Source organism: Lontra canadensis, unplaced genomic scaffold (genome assembly GCF_010015895.1).
Source record: "Lontra canadensis isolate GAN:19392208 unplaced genomic scaffold, GSC_riverotter_1.0 scaffold13, whole genome shotgun sequence".
NCBI lineage: Eukaryota > Metazoa > Chordata > Mammalia > Carnivora > Mustelidae > Lontra > Lontra canadensis.
Genome location: NW_022631007.1, coordinates 7,459,904 through 7,477,965, shown reverse-complemented (window position 1 = coordinate 7,477,965; position 18,062 = coordinate 7,459,904). Strand labels below are relative to the sequence as shown.

The 18,062-nt window shown below is 42.2% G+C and overlaps 1 protein-coding gene across 1 annotated transcript in view; it reads right to left on the bottom strand.

Moving 5' to 3' along the window:
- The window catches only part of RHBDD1 (rhomboid domain containing 1), a 122,924-nt gene that overhangs the window by 47,243 nt on the left and 57,619 nt on the right, over positions 1-18,062 (bottom strand). Inside the window, exons 4-6 of the mRNA XM_032857368.1 lie at positions 13,299-13,387; positions 9,990-10,046; positions 2,960-3,103 (exon numbers count right to left, since the gene is read on the bottom strand). Coding sequence (XP_032713259.1) covers positions 2,960-3,103; positions 9,990-10,046; positions 13,299-13,387 — 290 coding nt within the window. The remainder of the gene's footprint in view (positions 1-2,959; positions 3,104-9,989; positions 10,047-13,298; positions 13,388-18,062) is intronic.

Below are 18,062 nucleotides of genomic sequence, written 5' to 3'. Positions count from 1 at the left end.
TATCCACAATACCATTATCACATCCAAGAAGTCTGATTACTTCCCTAACAACTTCTAATATCTAGCCCAAATACAAAATTCCTGTTTTATAAAAAAAGGTTTTGTAGTCAGTTTTTCAAGCTTTTCATATTATGTTTGTTATTTCCTTTTAATATAAAACCACACCCTGTTTTTTTTCTTTTTGACATGGACCCCCCCCCCTGCCAGGAGACCACTCTCATTGAATTGCAGAAATCCCATGTTTTATCTGATTATTTCTCCATGGTGTTACTCAGCTTGTTCCTCTATCCCACGCAGCTCCTGTATATTGATGCTTATACTGGAAGACTCGGAGTTAGGTTAAATACTTGTAGTGAGAAGACATCACAGCAAGAACATGATGCTGTGCTCCTCATACCACATCATACTGGGAGACACCCAACAGGCCACCTCACGGATAATATCGTTGAGCCTGAATGCGGCATTCAGGTGTTTGACTGCCAAATCTCTCCATCGCAAAGGTCCAGCTCTCCCTTTGTTCTTAGCATTTCCACCATGACATGACACGTCATCACTGTCCTGCCTCTCAGGAACCTTCTAAGTGATGCCTTTTGTAGTCCTTGATGGTCTTTGCAGGACCACCAGTTATTTCATTAGGTACCTTATTAATTCTTATTTACCTCTTGAAAATTTCTGGATAGGAAAATTCCATCTTTGTGATGTATAGGTATGTGGGTTCTGACAAATACAGAGTTTTGTACCCACCACAATAATAAGATACAGAATAGTTACAGCACCTCAAAGTATTCTCTCCCACTGTCGGTTTGTGGTCCTAAACGAAGTCTGGTACAAAGTCCATGCTTAGTAGCTTCACTCCAACCTTACTTGTCCCAGATTTCCTGCCTTGCCTAATGGTGATTAAACTCCTGTGTGCGTAGGAATAAAACCATGAAAATTTATTTTAGTACAGGCTCTGGGGCCCTACCCCCAACTCTAGAAAGGCTAAGGCATGCTGCTTGTGATCATGATGCTAGCAAAACATCTAGAATATGCAATAAAATGATTATGAGCATGGCCCTAATTCTCTACCTTTCCTTCTATTTATGCTCTTTGCTGTGCGACTTTGCAGCTCCTGCCATGAAGAGGCAGAGTCTGTTACTGAATCCCATGAGTCTGGGCGGTGACTTGTGGCGGCGGCAAAATACAGCGGCACTGGTGGGGCACTAGCACAAGCCTTGCTGGTTTCTACTCTCCTGGAACCCTTGGGTAGAGGCCTGGCAGATGACCCTCACCAGCCTGCTGGACCAGGTGGGGTGTGTGACTTCACCTCCACCATCGCTTCCGAGGACAGTCACTCAGGCAAGTCAGTGGGGTCACCCTGGGCAGCCAGCTCCACGTGACCCACTGTAGACACCTTAGCACGAGGGCCAGCCCAAGATCCCGTAAGCTTGGCCAGCTGCCAAATATGCTCAAGAGCAAGAAGAAATGTTTATTGGTTTTAGCCATGTCAGGGTGATGTGTTATACAGTAATAGATGACTTGCACACAATTCGGATACTCTTTACCCAAGGAATACTGACTTCTCTCTTCCTCTCCATTCCCCGGCCCTCCCTCCACCCCCCTTCCTCATCTGGACTTTGATTTCTTGTTCAGATGGCCGCCGTCATGCTACCTCCATGCACGCTGCTGGTGTTGACTGTGTTCTTCAAAGTCGGAAGCCATGTGGTCATAATGCACTCATCCCTAGCCTAACGCCATGCCTGGGGCCCCCGACAGGTGCTCAATCCTTGTTTGTGGAATGACCAACGCCAGACTCCTAAAGCACAGCTCTGATCATGTCACGCCCACACACAGGACCCCACTGACACTTCCAGCACTTAGTGGGTCTCTTTTCCACCTGGCCTCCTTGATTCTATGACCTCTGTGATCAGGCCGTAGCCTCGCTTTCCACTCTTCTTCCCCTTCTTCTCTTAAGGCCCTGTTCCAAAGTGAGGGCTGACTGACAGCGCCCTTACTTCCCTGTCTGTGTGATACTGACTCCTGCCCACATCTCTGTAAACCTGACACATTGCTGAAGGTCCCAGTCCTCTGTAAGAATCTGGCAGGCCTAGTGAAGGGAGAGCTCGCCCCTCCTGCCTGCATCTAGCACTTAGCCTGAGCCTCTCTTAGCTGAGCACTCCCACCCGAGCATCTGATACTATGGTCATCTGTCCCTTGTGGCCTCTCGCAGGCATCTCCTCTACCTGAGACTGTGAACTTTTCAAGGGAGAGTACATCTTTTACCTCTCTGTATTCCCTATGGTACCCAACGCAGACCACAAAACATAGTCAAGACTTTCATAAATGCTTACTGAATGAACAGATGGTTTTTCATCACTACTAAAGCCATAATAACAGTAGCAAGTCAAACCCACACAAAAGTGGCATGATAAATGCAGTGATTTTCATACATCAATCCATAAAAGAATCTTCTGGAAGGCCTGTTGAAAATACAAATTCCTAGGATCTGCCCCCAAAGAGATTGGTTCAGCAGGTCTGGAGTAGAACCCTAAGTTTGAATTCTTACCAAGCAGTCCACATGACTTTGGGGAAGGTCTGTGGGCAACACTTTGATATATACAGTGACATACAGCCTGCTTTATAGATATGAAATCCAAAGTAAACTCCTTTTTTCACATACCTCAGTTTTTTTTTTTTAGGTTTCTTAACTGTAACACCAAGGCACTGAGGAGTGCCGCGGGCCTATAAAAAGACCAACTTTAACAATACCTACATAGTCTGGCACCTTACTAGCTTAGGTTGCTAGGAATATGGTATCACACCCCATTCTTGGTAATCACAATCTGCACACATTTTTTTTCATCTACATATCCTTTTTATAAACTATTTCAAATTTAATTTGCTACAAATAGTCCTTTTTTCAGACCATCTCACCATGTGAGGTATGCTGTAAATTAAGAGAAGGGCGCAACATTCCTACCTCGGTCCCAGAGGCTGGCTCTTAATGCTCTCTCCAGCTGTTCCTCCTCACTCAGTCCTGCTGTGTAGGCATCATAGTTCCTGGGTATTTCTTCAGAGTAAGCTGGCCAGCCATACTGGTAAGAATCCTGATATCTGGAGTAGCCTACAGGCACAAGGAAAAGGTTAGAGAACACGGCCACGTACCGCTCTTTCCATTCTTCGTATTTATAAGCAAAGACGATAATCTATATCATCATTTTGAGTACAATTATAACCCTCAAAATAAGGAAAGATGACAAATGGAGAAGTCCTCCATGAGCGTGGGCAACTACAGTCTTATCACTGTTGTACCCACAGCGCCCAGCGTGGGACTGGACATGCGTGTGTGAGTCCTTACATGCCGAAGAGGAACAAGATCTGAATTTACAAAGTCTGAGGGGTACCGGAGAGGGGCTGGTATAAGCTCTTTTCATCTGGAGTGGATTCAGAGCTATACAATACTTGGAGTGACTTCTCTGTGAAGTCCTAACTGGAGTGAAGGCAATGGTTGAAATGATAGTTGAAAAAGCCTTTCTGTCTTGTGGATCCATACAGTGAAAGGCAGACTAACATTTAATGCAGAGACCACGGGATTTCTGTGCTGGGTATGATGCTTTGGACAGTAATAATTACATTGATATACAAGGCGATGTCTCTATAATTATAATTTTATGTCAAAGAACATAGTTTCTATTAACAGCACTTTCAAGAAATTGGTTGCTAGATAAAATGAGAGAAGAAACAACCTGCTCATTAAATAATGCTTTAAGTATCAGACTTACATATCCCATTAATGAGGGTCAATTACAGAGCAGAGTTCACTTTTGCAAGGTGTTTTCATCAATCTTTTTAAGTTGGTTTGAGTTTATTCCTTATATCTTCTTTAATTGACCACTTTAATGTAATTTGTTTGGAAGAGAATTTTTCCCCCAAAAGATTACCAATCTAATTTTCGTGTAATGAAAGAGTTGTAAGAGTCTGTTTAACTTTACTCTTTCTTTCCTTCATTATCATACACTTTGGGGATGAGTTTGCAAATGTTTAATTAATGTGCTTTTTGTTGTTGATGAACATTCCTACCCTTTACTTTGAGTCCTGTGTCATAGGTCTCCATATCATCAACTGAGTACACACCTGAGTTTAAATTTCTTATTTCTTTAAGACTACAGGGGGGAAAACCACACACACACAATCAAGCAAAAAAAAAAAAAAAAAAAGGAACACTATAGGGTAGAATCTGGTTAATTAAGATTTCATATTCAGAATATTTGATAATTGGTCCTGAGGCTATTTTAAAGTTTACTTTTGTGCTGGTTATAAATAAAATGCAAGATTAAAAAGGAAACAGTTTAACTATTTCGATTAAAAATCTTCAGGCACCCCAAAAGTATTTTCATATAAACAATGAAATGATAATAAAACACACTGATCTAGTTTCAGCTGATAATCTAATGTAACTATATACATTTACATAGTATTTGTCATGTTATATGTATCTATTGATTATGTTTTATAGTGGCCTTAATGAGATACAACTGACATACTATTTAATCCACCAATTTAAAGTGTACAGCTCAATGGCTTTTCATATATATTTATAGAGAACTGCCATCACCACAATCAATGTTAGAACATTTTCATCACCCCCAAAAAGAAAACTATACCATTTAGCTATCATCCCCCATCCCTCCCAGCCCTAAGTAACCACTCATCTACTTTCTGTCTCTATAGCTATGCCTATTCTGGACAATTACAGAAATGGAATCATAGAACATGTGCTGTTTTGTGTCTGGCTTATTTCATTTTGCATAATATTTTTAAGGTTGGTCCATGTTGTAGCATGAATCAGTATTTCATTCCTTTTTTGTGGCCAAATAATATTCCAGGCATGATTATATCACATCCAGCAATTGACAGACATTTGGGGTTATTTCAACCTTTTGACTCTTGTGAATAACACTGCTATAAACCTTCATGGACAAGTTTTTATATGGACATGTGTTTCATTTCTCTTGGGTCCATACCCAGGAGTGGGTTTCCTGGGTCATAGGGAACTTCTTTGTTTAGTCATTTGGAACTGCCAGAATGTTTTCAAAAGTTGTACCATAGTACATTTCCACAAAGCGATGGTAATGGGTTCAGATTTCTCCATTTACTATCTTTGTAATTACAGCCATCTTAGTAGTTTTAAGTGGTATCTCATTATGGTTTGGATGACTAATGATACTGAGCTTCTTCTCATAGGTTTATTGGTCATTTGCATATCTTCTTTGGACAGCAGTCTATTCAGAGCCCAATTTTTACTGATTATTAAAACACCCTTCCTTCTTGGTAATATTTTACAATGTCCTTGACAGTCACAAAGTGAATGATTTAAATAAACATTAAATAAAATTGTTCAGGATTTGGGGGACTGATTCTGACAAGTCTTGCTCCGAAAGTAGCAAAAACTTGGTGGGAATTTACTAAATACCTCCAATAAGCCAACTTTCACATTCTCTCTCCTGTTTCCCATATTAGAATATTAACATCATGATATTTAGAACAGGGAAAGGATATAAGTAAGTTTCCAAAATCCTCACAATAGTATAGGACTGAAGTTGGATCTGGATTCAAATTTAAAAATCGACCACCTTCCTCAAATTGGTCTCTTACTCAACAAACCATGAAAAAAAAAAAAAATTTAGCTCCCACTGTTATGTTGGGGAACACCCACCAGCAAGTTTCATGTCCTAAGAGTAAAGAAGAATATGACATTGCTACAAATATTGTTTTCTAGATTTCCCACCAAAACAACAACAACAACAATAAACCTTTCATATAAGGGCAAATGGGTAAAATACAATCATTATGTGTACTTCACAAAGAACAAAAGAAAGGGGCAACCATTCCAAAACATAACAGAATACTTACGGATAAGTCACTGAATACCACGGTATGCTTCAGCAATCCCTGAACAGAGAGGCTGCCCAATCCCTAAGAGTGCCAATTATTTTACTGCTACACAAAAAAAGCATATTGGGCACTTGCCCATATGACTCATTACCACTTTTAAACCCCCATGGAAAGTCATCCTTTCTAGAAGGTCTAAGCAGCACTTCTACCCATCTACCCTCAAAAATGTTCAGCTCATTCAAAACCCAGAATAACCACAAAGCTCTGAATACCTGTCTATGCAGACACCAGAAATACTACATACATCCACAGAGCTTCAATTGCCAGGTAAATTTGCTACAATTTGAGGCAATAGTTTCTTGACACAGAAAAACATTTTTCTTCATGTTATTTCTTATTTAAAAAAAAAAACAAAAAAACCCAGCACGGCCTTAATGAAACAAGGTCTACAACTCTAAACATCTGAATATTATAAAACCTAATTTGGTACTTGTCAGACAAAACATAGGGGGGATAAAAGGGAAAGCTTCAGTGTGTTAAGTCCAAAAGACTAGTGTGGTTAAACGTTCTATATCATCAGTCATAAATCATCAAGAAGACCAAATTATAATAAGAGCAGGTCTCCTAGGACAAAAAAACTTCTTCAGCTGTTCTGCTGTCCCAATCAGATATTTTTAAATCTTCATAATAAACATGGCTGGAAAACCCAACAATCAAACACTTAAGATAAATAAGTTTAAATTATATCCTGCGATGAAATAGCAGTTTAATATTCTTTTGTAGCTATATACTTTGGCTCTGTAGTAAAAGAAATTCTGGTTATCATTATTCTATTAACTACTCCATCTGTTCCTTATACACATACCAGGATTTCATGGCAAAAGAGATCAAGAAACACCACCAAGATTAGAAAAATTGGTAACAGCTTTTTAAACATTCATGAGGTTCTTTGACCTATAAAGACTCTTCCAGCTAAGGACGGCCATATTAAGAATAAACCATTACTTGTAAGAGATACATAGGCTCTCATACAAGTTCCCTAGATGACCATTAGCATGGCCACCTGGCCCTTACACAGCTCTGCTTTTGAAGAAATCCAGTAACTTTGGAGGAAGGAATATACATACTGTAATCTTACAGGGGATAAGAGAGAAAGGTAAAAGCGGTTTTTATGTTTGCCTTTAATCCTGTGGTCTGTGTCTGGTAGGCTTATGCCTCTTCCATATGAAGGAGGGAAGGAGGTTTTCCCTTTTACTTTTTTTTTTTTAAATAAATGCCAAAAAAGTGGCGGGGTGGAGGGAGACGATAAGGGGAACTGCCCTGTTTTGTAAGGATAAATCAGGAGAACGGCCATCTCCTATCCCTGTAATACAGAAGAAGCAGAGGCTAAGAATCAGTGAGTAGCATTTTCAGTCCCAGTTTTATCACTATTTGTGTGACATTAGCCAAATGATTTAACATTTCCAAACTTCGGTTTCGCAGAGACCACACGAGATGTTAGGGCTGGGGAATCTGCGATAGGTTAAGGTATGTCTGTGCATGGGTATGTTCTTATTCTCTTTGTCCAGAGGAACATTTCTCTTACTTTCAGGGATTTAATAAATTAACCAGGCGAAAAGTCTTTTATCCTCTGTCAACTGCCAGGTGTTAGGGGCCCTGTTGCATGAGCAGTGGAGAGAATCAAGTGAGTAAAAAGTGGGAAACCACAATGGGAGAGAGAACCAGTACGGTCTTCCTGTCCAGTCCACCTCTTCCTACCCACATAGATTTACACTTAAGTCAGTATAAGCTGGTGTCCAGGAACAGATGCTCTTCCAAATGAGTATATTTAAAGCTTTGTCAATAACTAATCATTACCCTTCTCTTTAGGTGAGCTGGCGTTGTCCAGCAACTGTTCCTCTCCTGCACCCAGACCACGTTTCTAGTGTTTTTATCATCCAAAGTAGCAGAGGCAAAAGCCTCGAAGTGCACCTTCATCGATGACTTCGACTGCTACCCTGACTGACATCGGGGACTTCTGTGCCTGCGCCAACATACACCGGGTGCCCTTTGCCTTCAAATGGTGGAGCATGGTGCCCGAGCCCCAAGACTAGCCCTGCCAGCCCCGGCCCAGCGTGAACAGCCCAGTCATCGCATTCTGCAGCACTCCGATGGCCTGCCTGGCCCTCCCCCAAGCCATGCTCATTCCTCAAGGTATTCTGAGGGGGCGGCAGACGTGGCTCAAATGTGCTTGAACCCCCTTGGAAAATGGTCCTTACCTGAGAAGTGGTTACTAAGTATCCATTAAAGTCCTAGGTGTTCCCAATGAACACTCACTTCTGTGGCCCCCAAGTCTAGTTAAACCCCATCATCTAGGCCTATGATTTCTGTTCTTGATCTCATTAGAATTACCTGGGAAGCTTTAGGGGAAAAAAAAAAAAAAGAGTCCAAGTCCCTGTCTCTATCCTCATTCTGATTTAATTGGTCTGGGATGAATTCAAGCTATGGATATATTTAAAAACAAAAACAAAAAGAAAAACAAAACCCTTCTCATATATATAAAAACCTTCCATATATATAGCCAGGGTTAATAATAATGATCCAAGCCTTTATAACTACATCAAAAACAGAGTTTGAACGTAACTCCAGTAGTATCACTCCACTGATTAAGCCCTTCAGCGGCACTCCCGCACATTCTGGATAATCTCCTACAGGCCCTTTAATAAAAGCCTGAAAAGCTCTTTCTTCCCCCATTCTTTCCTTGACTTCTACTTATTCATTCAAGACCTTGCCCTCCACTTCCTCTGAATAACGTCCAGGAACTGCAGCCCTCCTCTCCTCCCTCTCGGGCTGAACGCTGCGTGCACTGCCCTCATGCTGCGCAACTGGACTTCTACCTGTGCCAGAAGGAGTAACCGGGACTGGACTAGCTCTCCCGCCGTAGCCAGGTAGAAAACTGGAGAACATAAATGAAACGAATGTCTTCAGACACTGTGTCACAGGCAATGCAAGATTTTGAACCTTGAGAGAAAGGAAAGGGGCCTGGAGGTACTTTCTTGACTATGGTGTAGGGACAGGGGACACAAGCAGGTGCAACAGACTCTGAGAGCAGAGCTGAAATTTGCAGGGCAGAGAATAGAAAAGGAGAAAACTAAGCGTACGCAAAGACCTTCAGAAAACCTGCATGGGTCGCCTGAAGATTTTGCTGAATTATTAAGCCATGTATGTGTGAGTGAAATGCTATGGGACCAGGCAAAGAATGATAAAGAGCTACAAGTTGAATGATTCCAGGAGCTCGGGCAGGGCTGGGAGACCTTAGCTTTAGAACCAACCAGAACAGAGAGCCCTTGTTGACCAAAGACCATTCAGGAGAGATCCCAAAAAAGTGATACCTCAGTAGTAGCACAGAATTAACCCTAGAATAAAAGTTACTTTAGATCTACCTTAAAGGACTTAAAAGCAAGCGCCAGAGGGATCCAACAGTTCTCCAGTGAAATGTCTATAAAAGACACCCAGACTTCCATAGCCTATGGGTTCTCTAACACGTGCCTGCTGGAACGGGCCCTGAGAACTGCCGAGCAGCCTCCCCAGCATGTTAAGGGCCTTCATCTAAAACAGGGCAGATGCTTGGACAGGAAGTCCCTTCAGCATATTTGCAAGGACATCTAGAAAAAAATACGTTCTCTTCTTTAAGTCACATGGTATTAGCTACCAGAGGAATGCCTATCTTAGCCTCAGAGGTTAGGCATGATTCTTCCTGAATGTGTAGGTGGGGTGGAATGCAGAGAATTGTAGATGAAAACGGGACTTCCAACACTCAGCAGGCAGTCTGGGCTTGCAGACTGAGAAGCAAGGGGCCGGGTCTAGTCTGAATCTTATCATGTCTGAGAGAGCTCATACCAATCATACAGTATTTTCAGGCCAGTGTTCCCTCCTTTCTTGGCCTTCTCTACCAGGTCACCCAAATACGCTTCCTGGGCTCTGGCTCCCTCTAGCTTTCAGGCATGTTAGTGGCCCAAGTACACACGTGCAGAAGACCCTGGGACACCATAGCTGGATTACCCCTCAGCAGTTCGATGTTGGCAAACGCTCTGATTTTTGAAGATAAAATGTATTAAATGAAACAAAGTACTTACCTGAACTATTAACGTGGAACTGCTGTCCGGGATAATGCATATTGGAGGAAAAAACGCCTACATGAAGGAAACAAACATTTTAGCTGTGGCCGTAAGAAATTCCCCACCCCAGCTTTACTGAGGTCTGACTGACAAAAAATTGCATGCATTCAGGTTGTGTAACACGAATTCTTAAAATTGTTAAACATCTTAAAGTGTGATATAATTCTTAAATTCTATCACACGATGATGTGATATACACATACACATGAAATGATTACGGCAATCAAGTTAATTAATACACTTGTTACCTCACATAGTTACCGTACTGTGCCCATGTAAACATAAGATCTATTCTCAGTAAATTTCAAGTATACAAGACCATATTATTAACTGTAGTCACCATACTGTACATTAGAGCCCCATAATTTATTCATCTTATAACTAGAAGTTTGTACCCTTTGACCAACATCTCCCCATCTCTCCTATGTCTCCGGCCCCTGGCAACCACTGTTATACTGATTCCATGAGCTCACCTTTTTTAGATTCCATATTTAAGTGAGATCATATGGTATCTGTCTTTCTATGACTTATTTCACTTAGCATGATGTTTTCTGGCTTCATCCATTTTGTCACAAACAATAGGATTTCTTTCATTTTTATAGCCAAATAAGTCCACCATACACACACACACACACACAAATGCACATGCGCACACACACACACACTCTCCACATCTTCTTTATCCATTTATCTGATGGACTTTCATATCTCTGGACTATTGTGAATAATGCTATAACAAACATGAGAGTGTGAACATCTTGAGACACTGATTTCATTTCCCTTTGGATATATACTCAGAAGTGGGACTGCTGTATCATAACGTAGTTCTAATTCTTTGAGGAACCTCCATACTGTGTCTCACAAGGGCTGTATCAATTTACATTCTCACCAACAGTACACAAGGGTTTCCTTTTCTCCAAAGCCTTACCAATGCTTGTTATCTCTTGTCCTTCTGATAGCAGCCTGCTAACTCTTCCCTACCTCAATCTGTATTACAAAACCTTAGTAATCCAACAGCAGGGTACAGGCATAAAAACAGACCCATCAACCAATGGAACAAAACAGCCAAAAGTAACTGATGATCCTTCCAACAATTAGGAGGTTCTTTAAAACAAACCCAAGGTCATTTCAAATGATTTCTAAACAATTGTTAAAATAAACTCCCTTTTGTTTGGGGAGAGCCCTATGGGAAACAGAATGTGGGGAACCTTGAAACCCTTCAATTCTTTCTGCAGTGCCTAAGAGGTTCCTTTTGAACTAAGAGAGTCTTTGCCTTTCAAGGTAATGAGGGCCTTGAGGCCCCTGTCCCAGGAGAGATGCTCTGGCTATACAGAGGACTTGCCCCCAACAAGACTGCTAGGGGATCCACGGTTCTTACTGGTCTTCCTCCATTCCTAAAAGGGCAGTAGGACCAAAGGTCAATTCAGCCCTGAAGGGAGAGACCCGCAGGGGAGAGCAAGAGGCACACCCGCTTGTGTGATGCTGTTTCTTTCCAGCACCTGTCAGACAGCAGCTTCATACACTTGGCTCTTTTCCACAGGGTTCCTGTGTCACCTCAATTCTCAGGTCACTCTAGAACTTTCTCCAGCTTCCTGGGCCCGGGGGGGGGGGGGGGGGGGAGGGGGGGGGGGGGGGGGGGGGGGGGGCGGGCTGGGTGGCGAGGGGAGGGGACAGCAGGCAGAGAGATTGCAAGATATTTGTAAATAGAAGTGAGTGTTTGTTTCAACTTCTCATGTCTAATTTTCTTTTGGATTACTTTGAAAATGACACGGTGTAAAAAGTAAGTCTCCACAGAAGACAGGCAAGGTTTTAGGAGGAAAGCTAAGAGTGTAAATGGTATAATTGTGGGGGAAAAATCCTCTTTAAAATCAAAATACTTCCCTAAATTCTGTAAAATGTCTGCAAAAGCTTTACAAACCACTTCAACTTAAGACAAACATAGAAAATGAAAGAAAACATTAAACTCCCAAGAATCATTTCTTTTCCTTTATTCATACTGGGAGCATTTGGGCAACAAAGCTCATTACTAGATTTCCATAATTAAGTTGTATCAAAAATATAATGGAACTGGACATTTTCAATAAATGCAGTTCCCGCTGCCTTCTCCAAACACACACGTTGAAAACGCAGTAATAAGCAAATTCAGGAAAATGGGAATGTGTTTAGATGCAACACAGCCTGTAAAAATCATCTGAAAGTGAACACAGCCACTAATAAAGATGGCAGCATAGTGCCTAGAAAGCTTTCTAATATCATGAATATTATATGGTTCTCAAGAATACCAGTCATCGCCACAAACTGTTCAAACAAATTATTTATGGTTCAAGGAAAGGTAAAATAGTCTCAGAAGATTTCCCATGAATAAAAGATGAAATATTGGAACTCATATGGTCTATAAAACAAGTGTTTGCAAAATAGCTTTCCTATAAGTCAAAGCCAGTATAGCATTTTTAAATTAAGAGGGCTAAAAAAAATTCATGTATTTCTAAATAAAGTATTTTCATTGAGCATCAGTTTGAGAGGGAAAAAAGCCAAACAAAACACCAAACAACCAACAGCAAAACTTGTAAAAGCGGGAGCCCTGCTTCAAGGACACCGGACTCAGATATGCATCTTGCCCTCCAGGAACCTAATGCTCACTCAGACTCCTTTCAAATCCTGGCCTTGACTTCAGTTCAGATTTCCTTTTCTTTTTTACCTCTGCCTTGCATATACATTAATCCATGGAATGCCACAGAAGAATGCATTATTTTATTTTTTTTAAAGATTTTATTTATTTATTTGACAGACAGAGATCACAAGTAGACAGAGAGGCAGGCAGAGAGAGTGAGAGAAGCAAGCAGGCTCCCCGCCGAGCAGAGAGCCTGATGCGGGGCTCGATCCTGGGACCCTGAGATCATGACCCGAGTGGAAGGCAGAGGCTTAACCCACTGAGACACCCAGGTGCCCCAAGAACACATTATTTTAAACCCACTTAAGTTCTCTGCATTTTCAAGAAAATCTCAGTGTTCCGGAGTACCGTTACTGCTGAAGGGAAACATTCTGCTATGTCGCCTAAGAAAGCTTCAGGTTTACAGTTTGGGTTTGCCACCCCTTCTTTGGCGCAGTGTGAGGAACAGCACCAGCTGTTTTGCCTCTTGGTTTAAAAAGAGCCTATGAACGAATTCCTAAGAGGAACCACAGGGAAACCTGGGGTTGCCCCTGTTGCCGTTAAAATTAAGATGAACTTCCAATGCATTGTCAGGCCAAAGGTGTTTTGTTTGGTACCTGCACATTTTTTCATGATTTTCTTCAGAGGCCCGTGAGTGTACATCAGTCCAACAAGAATCCCGGCCAGATGCCCGGCAAAGGAAGTCCTAGGAGAGAAGGAGACCCTTCGTGAGTATTTGTTCTGCCTCTGAGTAGCTACACTCTGTATTCTCATTAGTCCAGGGTATGTTAATTTGTCACAGTCTGCAGGCTTTGTTCCACAGCACGTCCTTTATGCTGAGCAGCATTTAACTCTGTCCAAAGACTGTTTCCTACCTTAAAAGAAGGAAAAAAAAAAGAAAAAGAAAAAAAAGAAAGGTACAACGACTAACAACCACCATGTGTTTAAGATGCAATCTCCTTCCTCAACCAAGAGAAGCAGGCTGGCTCCTTCAGAGCCCTGGAAGCCTTTGGTCAAGACAACCCACTCTGGCTCTTCCAGTTTTTCTCTGTGGCTCTTATCCCAAAACATAAATGAAACCAGTTTTCTCTGAATTACATCTTGAATTATCCAGCCACTGTGAGGCCCACCAGCTATCCGTGGAGCAGAGCAGACGGCTGCGTTTTTACCCACCACTGACAAGTGAGGCAAAGAGCACGAGAAACCCAGCAGAGCAGAGACACTGGGTTGTCCACAGTCGTTTCCCTGAAGTTGTCTTCATGTGTACCTTTCAGTCACTTAACAAAAAGAAACTAAACTGTAAACTACTAACCTGAAAGATGAGCTGGGGCATTAAATTGGTTCCATTTCTCTTAAAGTAGCATCTAAGCTTCGTGATTCAAGCAAGACCCAGCTAAGTCTTTGTTAAATGAGACAAAGGATAAATGAAAGAAAATCACCTCGCTGGCTCCCTGCCCCCAACTCTTGCTATCGGTGCGTCCCACACTCTGCCATCAGCTGTTCCAGAACAGTGAGGATGTCATGTCACCGCCAACCAGGGACATTTAGTGACCCGTCTGCTTACAGTCGAGGTCTCTGGGCACTTGGCCTTGCTCATCCCTTCCTCCCACTCTCATGTCCTATGCAGCCCATCTCCTTGCTCCACGGCCAGACCCCCTCCATCTCACAGGTGACCACAAGGGGAGCTGAATGGCAGCCACCCCTGCCACAAAGATATGTCCCTCTTTCCTTCCACCTTCCCCCAGTCACTGCTTCTGCATTTCCTATAGTCTGTTTGCGGCCTGCTGGGTTGGGACACATTTACACATTGCCAGTCTGTCTCTCTCACAAATTCCCTGAGGGCAGCAATGATGTCTTCTTACTCATCTGTTATGCTACATTAGGGACTAAAAGCAAAAACAAAAAAGGTCAAATGCATGAATACTTCACAGCTTGCGGAAATGACCCTCACTCCAGAAGTGGGAGCAACCGAAAGTTATTAAGGAGCTGATGTAAACTCCCGGGGCACGGTGAATTCTGCAGCTTTCACATATGTGCTGCATGCTCCTTGGGCTGTGCCTGGCACGGGACACTCGAATATGGGCTGAATGAATGATCCAAGAGTCCCAGGACTGAAGGCAAGTTAAACCCACTACATCTTCAACTTAGAACACCGAGGGAGCCAGGGCAGGGATGGAGTTCGGGGCCTGATAATGTGGACCCCACCCACCCCTCACACCCAGCCCAGGAGACCTAGAATCGGAGCCAACACCCTTCCCCTCCCCCTGCAGCAAAGGCCCTGGAGAAGCAGCAAAAAGACCAGTTGGAGAAGAACAGACGAGAGGCTTTTGTCTCTCTTCTATGGACAGGAAGGCACTGCTGTTTGTTCCATCGGACAGTTCAAACCCACTGTAGCCCAGGCAAGCTCTTGCAAACGTCCACACACACGGCAAGTGACAGTGTGTGTGCTTCCATGCATATGCACACACACGCTTCACACAGTCATTCCTTCAAGAGAGCTATTCCTTTCATCACATAGGTTTACCTCAAAGTATGTATAACCTGATAATAGAAACACGGGATCAGACGCTCAGGTTCCCATTTTTCAGGGAAGGATAGCATGAACTGTGCTCTTCTTCAACTTTTCAAATAAATAAATAAATAAATAAATAAAATTGTGCTTACTTTACTCTATTTTTAGGTTACAATAAACTCTTCAAATAGTTCTAGGAATGGCAAAGAAAGTGATAGTTTGAGGGATACAAAAAAGCAGCCAGAATACTTTTTTTTTTAAAATAGTAACCTCGATTTAACTGAAAAGAATAAAACAGCATCAACATTTTTAAACCAATCTTTATGGTGAATCATATAGATGTAAAATAACATGGGAGAAAATTTCAATTTAAAACCCCAGCCTATTAAACAATCAGTCCTGAGCCTCATTTACAATTTAGAGTACAATACAGTGAAATGAATTTCTTCTCTCTCTAAATGAGTCTGCAGAAGTTTGAGTTAGAATCTAATTGTCCTAATGCAATTGCAAATAACCAGGGATGGAAAGCTGGCCGTTCAGAGACCAGACTACATTATCACCCAACGTTCCAAATTTTCACAGAAGTCCCATTTCAAAACCCTAGCTGTCCTTATCCCTACATTTAAGCTGTATATGGGTGTTCTTCTGTTAAAACAGAAGAGACTATGATCTGCTCCAAACTGAGAATTCCTCAACATGACACACAAAAAAAGGGAGATGCCATCAACGAAGAAGGAAATCCGGGCCCATTTTAAGAGGCGTATTAACTTTCTCTGTGCCTTTGGTAAACATTTGACAAACCACCGCTTGGGCCCTCTAAGGGACACCCGTGTCCTCAGAAAGGAAATGGAACTGCAGATGGTCTCCTTCCCAACAGGACAGGAAGCCCCTGTCCCAGGGCTAGGGTGTTTCATCCCTGCCCCTGGGGTGCTGTGGAGGTACAAGGAGGCCCTCCCTGCCTGGGCTTCGGAGGAAGACCGATAACGGCTTCAGAAGCAGACTATGCTTTTAGGGTCATCACTATACACGGAAAACAAGCGTTTTGATGTTTGTGCTGTCTGAGGAGGCCCGTGCCTGAGTTACAGCCTAAATGTTTGTATGGTTTGGGACAGCCTGCTGCTGTCCTCCAAGCATGCACACTGTTCTGAGTCACACCTGCAGCTGATCCCCATGTGGCAGGCTCTCAGGAAAACGGCTTCCCCTGGACCTGACTGGGTCTTAGGCTGGGACTGAGGATTTGGTGACGGCTTGTCACCTGCCCTCCTGATTCGAAGTAATCCTCAGGGACAGCATCACCATATTCAACCCTATACCCATGGCCTTACTCATGCAGTAAATGGCCTGACACTGGCACTCAAAAAGTAACTACTGAAGAAACAGAGAAGTGGAAGTAAAATTACATATAAAATGCACATTTCTAGCATACATTATGGCTGTATTACAAAAACACAAGTTATGCACGGTCACCAATTAATTGTTGTTTTAGTATCAAATCTCATCAGGAGAGAGACTGATTAAACACAACACCCCTCCCCATCCCACATACCTGGACAATGTGTTACATAAAACACGCTCTCCTTGAACAAAACAGCAGCACTAAACCTATCATTATATCCCCAAATTGGTCACTTATAAGCTTTATTTCTTCTGAGAGCTCAATAGTAACTCCCTTCAGAAATCCTAAGAGCTATAATCAAATCCTCACTGTGATTGGTAAGATACACTGTACCCATGAACAGTCACACAGGTTGTGCTCTGTGCGGATGGACGACAAGGAGAAGAAATATCATTCGTCTGGGGTCTCAAGAGTGCCACAGAGATCCGATATTCAATTCAGATCATCGTTCCTCAACTTTGGGGCAGGTACCAATGTAATTTCATTTCGACAGGGACAATATCTTGATCCAGTAGTCCTTAAGCTTGCTCAGGTTCTAAGCCCCTTAAAATGTCTGATGAAAGACATGAATCCTGTCTGCAGAAAAATTACACATACACAAACTATGTCACCTATAATTTTAAGATGATCATGGATGGCTTGAATTCCAGACCCTTGCCTGAAGTGAAAATCATCCATCACACACAGAAGAATTCCAAACCTCCGCGCCAAGTCTAAGTAGCTACACACTCAGTTGGAAAAACATCTTGTTTGTCCTCAAATCCTCAGACAGGGGCAGCCATTTTGTTTAGATGATTATTAATGAGCCCAATCTCACTGAGGCGCCACTCTTCTGTACTGGTGTAACATAGTCCTGGTTCAATCTCCTTCCTGCTAAAGTCTGACTGTTAGTCATTCTTTCAGTTCGAGTCTGAGGTAGAAAATTCTGCCATTCTCTGTATATCTGAAAAGGTCTTTAAGTCAGCCTCCTCCTTGAATGATAGGTATAGGGTCAACTGCTACTGCTGAGACATATAAGCTGGACAGTCACTCATCTGTCTTTTCTCTTGGCTTTTAAGACTTTCTCCTTATTTTGGGTATACTGTCACTATGCTACAGTCACTCCAGTTGTAGATTTATTTTCTTTACCCTCCTTGAGATTCACGGTGCTTTCTCCATCTGAGGTCTCATGTTTTTCTACAATTCGGAAAAACCTTCGGCTGTCATTTTTTGTTCTCTGGACCAGAGACAGAGCATGGACACAGAATGGGGGTTCAATTCATGTTTGTAGGGAAAAAAAAAAGACTAAAGGAAAAAAGCAAGAAGTTAAAATCAAATCAATGTTGGTACACATTACTTATAAGGGACAGTGATGGGAGAAAAGTAATTTTGGAGCAAAACTAAGATGAAGCTATTATAGGTATTATTGTGTGTTACATGTCAAATATATTGCAATAAAGCTGGAGGGAAGATGATTGTGGATTTCAGTTATGC